The sequence below is a fragment of the Mesocricetus auratus genome, unplaced genomic scaffold, assembly GCF_017639785.1.
Source record: "Mesocricetus auratus isolate SY011 unplaced genomic scaffold, BCM_Maur_2.0 Super-Scaffold_100011, whole genome shotgun sequence".
Taxonomy (NCBI): domain Eukaryota; kingdom Metazoa; phylum Chordata; class Mammalia; order Rodentia; family Cricetidae; genus Mesocricetus; species Mesocricetus auratus.
Genome location: NW_024429195.1, coordinates 81,635,604 through 81,644,055, shown reverse-complemented (window position 1 = coordinate 81,644,055; position 8,452 = coordinate 81,635,604). Strand labels below are relative to the sequence as shown.

General features: G+C 48.5%; 1 protein-coding gene across 2 annotated transcripts; it reads right to left on the bottom strand.

The window, feature by feature from the left end:
* Nucleotides 1-448: 448 nt before the first annotated feature.
* Nucleotides 449-7,562, bottom strand: Nopchap1 (NOP protein chaperone 1). Of its 2 annotated transcripts, XM_013123347.3 has the most exons (4): nt 7,409-7,562; nt 6,154-6,240; nt 2,423-2,559; nt 449-1,249 (listed from the first exon to the last, which is right to left on the bottom strand). In XM_013123347.3, exons 1-4 carry the CDS (start codon nt 7,521-7,523, stop codon nt 1,022-1,024), a joined length of 567 nt encoding a protein of 188 aa, XP_012978801.1. In that variant the 5' UTR covers nt 7,524-7,562; the 3' UTR covers nt 449-1,021. The 2 variants fall into 2 exon arrangements, with proteins under 2 accessions (XP_012978801.1, XP_012978802.1); XM_013123348.3 differs by lacking the exon at nt 6,154-6,240 and having other exon boundaries at nt 7,409-7,559.
* Between the last annotated feature and the right edge of the window lie 890 nt (nt 7,563-8,452).

Here is an 8,452-nt window from a genome sequence, read left to right as displayed (position 1 = left end):
ATCACTTTAGGAGTATGCATCCACAGCTATGAGCATAATACCTTTCTAAGGCTCAAGGACTATGGAGGAAGAAGGTGCAGGAAGGGGTAAGAGCTGGAGGGTAGGAAACTAGGTCCAGGCTACCACCCTAACCTGTCTTACTGTGGAGCAGCAGCTGCCAGGACCAACCAGAGATCCTGGCTCAGAAGCAACAAGGATTTAAGCTTCAACTCAGGATGTCAGACCACCATGATAAGTGAAAGGAGCTGTTACCATGTCCTCCAGGTAACAGGCATGGTTCTTTACTGCAGCAGCCTCCTGGAGGAGGCTCACCCTCCCACCTCTGGCACCTGCTAGCCCCGATGAAACAATCCTGACTGGTGTGTCAGAAGAGCTACTCAAACCACCCACCAATCTGTAAGATAACCAACTGGAGAACTGGAGTCAATCCTTTAGGCTGTCGGTACCATTACAATTTGAAGACAATGTTTATATGAATCCATATTCATACAGCAACACAGTGATATAGCACAGAGATTTGTAAACACCAAACCTCTTTACTTGAATGTTGCACCTTACAAATCTTTAAGAGGCAGTCTTGATTACCTTGAATAAAATATAGCCACCATCACACCTTAAATGGCAGGGCGCCATTATCCTGGGCTGGTCTCTAGTACCCAGTTCCCTTACAAGGAACTGCAACCTCCCTTGGTACCTAATTTATAAGTGGGAATTTTGTAACCAATAGCCTTATTTTAGCTTCACAATAGGTTAGCTTCACTGAGTCACAGGCCACTGTGCAGAGATGTCAACTTGGACAAATGCCTGCACGTAACCGATCAAGTTATTTCTTCCATATTTCACTCATCAGCGTCCAAGGGCACTACCCTCTGCAGTTGGGCTCTGTCACTTTCTATTTAGAAGATGCCCAGATCATCACGTTTTCTTTTTGACACTTGAAGGGTACCACAGGCACCCTGAAGCCCTTCACCCCAGAATCCACCTTCCCCACAAGTCACAGGCGGGGAGCACCTGTCTCTTCTCATTGGTCTATCTCACTGCTTCTTTTTTTACTTGCCGGACTGTCTAAAACTTCAATCTTGCCTCTGCCACCTTCTGCATGCGGAAGCTTTATGTTGTCTACGGTGACTTCGGAGGGGATGCAGTCTTCATCTTCAGACTCTGAGCTGTTCTCAGAGTCATCCTGTGAGCTCTCTTCTGAACTCTCTTCTTTTGAATCTGACCGATTCATCTCAAATAAGGCCACATCCTATAAAACAATGTCAGGTTGAGAAATCTACTTCAGGGCAGGTCTTAACATGTTCTAATAAAACAACATGGCCAGCTGCAGGGATGACTCAAGGGGTAAGGGTGCTTACTGACTCCCAGAGGACCCCAGTTCAGTTCCCAGCACCCATTACCAAGCGGCTTGCAACACCTCAATTCAGCTTCAGGAAGTCTAACAGTCCTTTGGGTCTTTGGCCCCCATGGCCACCCTCATAGGAGGCAGACACATACTACCATATAACTCTTAGGTAAAAGCAGCAGAGGAAGCTACAGTACTCTTGTAAACTCTGGCACAGGTTGGCTGTGTGCTTAACGCAGTGGTACTTTCATGCTTTTGGGTGCCAGAGGACAGCGTAAGAGCAAGGTCAGCATCAGTTTATTTTCTTACATCTTTAAAAAGCCTCTTCCTGGGCTGCAGAGATGGCTCAGCAGTTAGGTGTACTAACTGCTCTTTCAGAGGACCTGGGTATAATTCCCAGCACCCACACAGTGGCTCACAACTGTCTTTAACTCCAGGGGATAGGACACCCTCATACAAACATATACGCAGGGAAAAATACCAGTGTGCATAAAATGAAAAAAGGAAAAAAGGTTCTTCCTGCCCAGTACACATTCAACAGCATTCTCTGAATCCAAATGGAGCAGTGGTTCTCAACCTTCCTGATGCTGCTGTGACCATTTAATACAGTTCCTCGCATTGTAGGGGCCCCCAGTTATAACATTATTTTCACTGCCACTTCATGACTGGCATTTTGCTACTACTGGAATCATAATGTAAATATCTGTTTTCCAATGGTCTTAAGCAGGTGGAGACCCACTGGACTATACCAGGCACCACACTGGACACTTTGGACTTAAGAAATGCAAACACTGGCCATAGTGACACATCTATAATCCCAGCCAACAGTGGGGAGATAGGCAGGACTGACAATGAGGCCAACTTGGGCTACATGTAAGGCGTGCCCGCTCCCCAACCCCACTCTCAAAACACTCCATATCTCTTGTCCTAACGAGATTGACATTCCTGAGCAAGGGCCAGCAAATTATAACCAGCAGGCTAAATCCTACCTGCTCCCTTTAAAATGTCATTCTTTTCCTGTTTGGGTGGCAAGTACACTAATTCCATCACATGAAACAGAAGCAGGGGCACAGTTACCATCTGTATGATGTTTCCGGATGTCCCATCAATAGTTTCAATATTGAAGCGGTCAGCTGGAGCGACGGCCATTTCCTTTCGTAGCTTTTCATTTGCCTGGGCCATTTGTGGGAGAAAGGCCTGAACCTGGTCTAACACTGTGGAGAGCAAACATAGCATGCAAACAGATTAGTACATTCCGAACTCCACAGCTCCTAGTAAAACACTTCAGAGCAGCACAAGTAAATCCATCAACTCTTAAGGTGCACCTGCTTCTGAGCTGCCTTGGGTGGGAGGGTGGATGGGGTTAGGGGAGACTGCTACTGCTGGGGATTGAACCAGAGCTTTACTTTTGCTAGGCCAAGAAGGGCTCTACCAAGCAGATACACCCCCCAGCCTCCTTTGGGACTCCCAGAGCAACAAGACCACACAATTCAGCAATTATTACTCAAATAGTCTGTGTTTCTCTTCCATCCTGAAAGCATGAAATTCTAGAAAGTTGGCATTCAACAAGGTAACTACAGGCAGAATGACGCAATGGTTAAGAGTGCCTGATCTTTACAGGGAGGCTGTCAAGGTTACTAATGGGAACCCATTTCTAACCTTTTACTATTTCAGTTACTTACAATGTGTGTCGTCTGCCCAACGTCTGTCCACCTTCCAGCTGAAAATGTTAACACCAAACACTTCTTATTGGAAATAGTCTTGCTGTGTAGCCCAGGCTAGCATTCGCAATGTTCATAAATTGGACTGGTTCCTAACTTGCCATTGTCCTGGACAGCATCATGTCCTGCCCTTCCTGTTCACCTTAGGTCAATACTGTCTCTCACCCAGAACAAGCAAGCCTAGGTATTCTGTAGTCTTGCCCACCGGAATCTGCTCTGGGGCGTAAGCTGCCATGGTGTTCTAGCCAAGCCAGGAAATGGTCAACTTGGGAGAGAAAAAAGCCAAGTAATGAATGTTGGCCTGGAACTTCTCATGAACTACCAACTCGCCACAGCTTGGGGCAGCCATCGTCAGATCAATCCAACACCAAAACAGCAGAGCTGAGAGACAGGCCTCGGTGAGGACATGAGCATCTGGATCCAGATAAACTTACACTTTCTGGGTTCTTTCATTCCCCCCCCCCAAAAAAAAAGCAAAGCTGAGTTTTCCTTAAGGCACACTGTGCTTTCACTCTTTGCAATTCAAAGCTGTGATTAACACATCCAATTTCCCCCCCCACGTTGGCTCCTTTAGTCAACTGGACACTAGCTAGAGGCATCTGAGAAGAGGGACCCTCTACTGAGAAAAGCCTGTGCAACACCCCTGCAGGACATTCTCTTAAGCAGAGTTCCACAGGGGAGGGCCTACCCTGCTGTGGGTGGGGCCATCCCTGGGCTGGTGTCCTGGGTTCTACAGGAAAGCATGCTGAGCAAGCCATGTGAGCAAGCCAGTGAGCTGCACCCTCCATGGCCTCTGCATCAGCTCCTTCTCCAGGTTCCTGTCCCGCTTGACTGTGTTCCTGACTTCCGTCAGCAATGAACAGCAATCTGAAGTGTGAACCCAAATCCTCCCCTCCCCAAGGTGCTTTGGCTATGACATTCCATGAAACCCTAACTAGGGCAGAAACTGGTACCACAGTAGTGGGGCATTACTGTGACAGACCTGGGCATGTGCTTTTAAGAGGCTTGTGGAAGAACTCTGGAACTCTGGGCTTTACATCCAAAGTGAGCTGTTGAGAGGGAGCTCAGAAGAGAAGAGGGCTGAGAGCAGCACAGCGGAGACTAGCTTGTAAAGTTTCAGGCCAGCCTCAGAGTCTCTTAGCGACCGACTCTCCTCTCTCTGCTCCACAACACAGGGGGGCTGTTCCAGGCTCATGCGGCCACACAGCTTTTTAAGTGGCTCCACTCTGAGCGACATCCTAGAGTAAGTAACTGCCAGGTATAGTGGCATGAACCAGTACAGGCAGAGGTAGGAGTAGCTATGAGTTTGAGGTTAGCATGGCCTACACAGAAAGTTCCAGACCAGCCAGGGATAAAGTCCAGGAGCAGAGGAAAAAAAAAAAAAAGACTATAACTAAAGCTAGACATGGCACACATAACTGTATCCTAGATCAGGAGACATAGGAGATCTGGAGTTCAGGACTATGTTTAAGACCCTGTCCCAAAAAGAAAAGTAAATTTGGCCTTTTGGTGAAGGTCCATAAATCAGTTACTTGATAGGAGGAGAAAAAAATCACAAGATCATACCTAGTTACAGAGAGAGTTCAGGGCCAACCTGAGCAACTTACTCAGAGAGACCCTATTTCAAAATAAAAAATTCTGCTTCTCAGTGGTGGCACACACCTTTAGTCCCAATACATGGGAGGCACAGGCAGGAGGATCTCTGTAAGTTTGAGGCCAGCCTGGTCTACAGATCGAGTTCCAGGACAGCCAGGGCTGTTACACAGAGAAACTGTCTGAGATAAGAAGAGAGAAAAGACTGGATATATAGCTCAGCACCAGTGCTTGCACAGCCTGCAAAAAGCACCAGGTTCAAGTTAGAGCAACACCACCAAAGACACACGGCACATTACTGTGGTGAGCACTGGGGAGGCTGAGGGTCTCAACTGAACTTCTAAAAATGAAGTTTTCTCACAGATAGTGAAGGTTTTATGAAAGCTATTTCAACAGTCTCCACGAGGGGGAGCACACCTGTGAGCATGCAATTCACTGTACTGCAGTGTGATTAATGAAGAAGGCTGGCTGTTAGGTTATAGTATTGTCAAGATTTACCACATAAAGCGGTGAGCCGTACAACTGATGCTTGTAATCCCACAACTCAAGAGGCTGAGGCAGCAGGGACACAATGAGTTCAGGGCCAGCCTGAGCTATAGAGTTCTAGTTTAGCTTGGTATGTGAAGTCTTTAGAGGACACAAAGTAACACGTAGATAGGGCCCCAATGAGTAACTTAGTGAATCAGTACGTTTATTGGGCTTACGCAGAGGAACTAGAGTGACAACTCCCAAAAGCTGCCTCCCTGCAGCTCTCTGCTGGGCCCACTAGCAGCTAGGTTTCCCTATTACTGCTGGTGTAATCCTTAGGGAAGGGGTCTTGGGAATCCTGCTAAGTTTACTTCCAAAGGGCATTTACTATCTATAACTTCTTTCGTGTCTTTCTTGCTTTTGGAGAAGGGTTTCTCTGGGTAGCCCCGGCTGGCCTGGAACTCAGAGATCCACCTGTCTCTGCCTCCTGAGTGCTGAGATTAAAGGTGCCTACGTTCTGCATCTTAGCCTCCTTACACCATTTAGAAAATGTTTTGATTTAGGAGGGAATGCGTCAATTCTAAGAATACTTCTATACAACAAACTACACAGGGGCCACACAGACTATATCAAAACAAAATAGTTAACCAATATTGGTGGTCTCCATAACCATATTTAATATTCCAAAGCACGTGAACAATAAGTGCTTTTTCAAACAAGTGAAGTCTTGGTAAGTACCCAAGCTGATCTCCATTACAATTTCCCAACTGCAGATGTGGGACATCTCACTCAGCAGGCAATATTATTTTCAGTTTCAAAAAGAAAACCATTCTGAAAAACTGCAGGCAAGAGATTAAGCTGAGAAATCCTATTCCTTAGACAATGACTTACACAATCAATGTAAGACTTACTGCATTTGACTGCAGAGTTTGATATGAGCCAGTAAGACACACTAACCCATCAAATAAAGGATTAATTAGCCTGCACTGGGGGAGCCCTCCCCTGGAGTAGAAAGGCAGTACTTACAAGGGCTCCTCTGCACCCAAGCTGTTTGAAGACTAGAGGTCTTCCTGAAATGAGGCTTAGAGCTGATAAGCAACTGGTCCCAGATACCTGAAAATACACACCCAATTTACATCATAAACACAGCTGAGCCAGGGGTACAACTCAGCACTGGGTTGACCCTCAGCACTGCAGAACACTGCCAGAGGGGACAGATCATCAGCAACAGCTCCTGCGACTGTCTTCAGTCTGGACCATTCCACACCCTGAGGGAGAAGGGGCAAACCCACTCCTCTACATGCTGGTTCTTCGTGGACAAGCATCTCCCTCTGTCCAGCCCGTCTCACTCATCACCAGAACTCAACTGCAACAGATGTACATCGGATTCCACCTTCTGGATTAACAACGACAAGGTGGCACCTGGACTAATAATAGTAACAAGCGGGCAAGGTGGAGCAGACCTCTAATTCCAGCACTCAGATAGGCCAGGCAGGGTCACAGAGTCAAACTGTCCCAGCAGGAGCTGCTCTTGCAGAGCGCTAGGGCTTGATCCCCAGCACTGCTCTGTGACTTCAGTTCCAGCGGATCAGACACCTTGGGACCTCTCAAACCATCTTCTCGTTACTTAATATGCAGCAGACACGAGAACTTTTATGCATTCGTTTAAATTCTACGGGTAGTCCTACCTGCTTGAGTCAAAATGGGAACACGGAGGCCCTGAAAAAGCAACTTTCATACACGCCCCACTACGGAATAGGGATTTGAACCCACTTTTTTGCTTTTGTTTCGGAGACAGGGTCTCACTGTATTATACCTGTGGCTGTCCTGGCCTCCAACTCAAGAGACCAGTGTGCCTCTGCCTCCCAAACGCTGCCATTAAAAGCGTGCGCCACCACGCCCCGCTGAACCCACGTTTTTCTCTTCTGTATCGCACCATCTGAAACCCGGAGTGGATTTCCTGCACACACCTCTCCCTCCACCAAGGTGACACTAAGGAGTGCGTGCTTAAGACCGAGGTTATTAAAAATGGCATTTCGTCCGTCACCTAGCATCCCAGCCCGGCCAGGCCCTCCCTGTAGCTGTCCGGGCTGGCGCAGTCATTTCCCTGGCGGCCCCGCAGCATCCCCGGCCCCGCAGCATCCCCGGTCCCCCGCAGCATCCCCGGCCCCCCCACGGCGTCCCCTGCCCCGCTCAGTGTCCCGGGCCCGCCGCATCCCTAGCCCCCCCACGGCGTCCCCGGAACCACCAGCCCAGCCCTCTCTCCGCGGCCGCCGCTCACCTCCTGAGCCCTCGCTCCCTGCGGTCAGCAGCTCCCTGGACACCGTGACCTGCGAGCGGTCCCCAGAAGACGACGAAGCTGCAGCACTAGACACGCGTTCGCCGTGAAGCTCCATACTTGCAAAACAACAGGAAGGAAATGAAGCCGGATGGAGGAAAGCGTGGGGCGGGGTCAAGGCAGCTATTGGCGGAAACTCGGAGGTGGGCGGTGACAGTGGGGGGAGCGGGTCGGATGCTGGTGCAGGAGGCGGGGCTGGAGCCATGGGCAGGCGGGGGCGGAAGCGGGGTGGGGGGGATGGCAGCGTGGGCGGAGCGCTGCGGAAGCACGTGTGGGGGCATCTTGCAAAAAGGTCTCCCCTTGTTGTTATTGGCAGAGTCAGCAGGGCTTGGCTTAGACAAACAAATTCAAGTTGAAGAACATAGTGTGAGGCCTTTGTCGTTCTGTTTTTGTTGTTGTTTGGGGAGGTTTCTGTGGTCTTAAATTTGTGGCAATCCCGCTTTAGTCTCCCAAAAGCCAGGATTATAGACGGGAACCACCACACCCAGTTCCTCTACCCCGTTCTTAAAATAGAAAAAAGTCATTTTGTCATGCTGGTCTGGTTGACCTCAAGCTAATCATTTTCCTGCTTCAGTTTCTGTGTACTTAGATACCGGCACCCATCACCGTGCTTGGTTTAAATTATTTGCTAAACCAAGTATCACCAAGTTACTCAGGTTGGCTTGGTAATCAAGGTCCTCCTAGTCACTTAGCCTTCTAAATAGCTTGAATTACATGCCGGGCAGTGGTGGCGCACGCCTTTAATCCCAGCGATCAGGAGGCAGAGGCAGGTGGATCTCAGTAAGTTCAAGGCCAGCCTGGTCTACAAAGCTACACCGAGAAACAGGTTGGATGACAGATGTGGACTACCAGACCCAGCTGAATTTGGATTGTAAACATAAAATTCGGCACCATGAGTACTGTTTACATTGCTATGCAACAAGCCTTCAGAGTATTTTCATCTCAAAATACTAAAAGATTGTTCTAGGCAGTAAATGATAAAGTTCG

Excerpts from the sequence above, each read along its gene's own strand:
- Nopchap1 (XM_013123347.3), bottom strand. The coding sequence starts at position 7,523 with ATGGAGCTTCACGGCGAACGCGTGTCTAGTGCTGCAGCTTCGTCGTCT. Across the intron at positions 2,560-6,153 it reads TTGGGTGCAGAGGAGCCCTT|TGTTAGACCAGGTTCAGGCC; the intron begins GTAAGTACTGCC and ends TGCTCTCCACAG. Across the intron at positions 1,250-2,422 it reads CCGGAAACATCATACAGATG|GATGTGGCCTTATTTGAGAT; the intron begins GTAACTGTGCCC and ends ATTGTTTTATAG.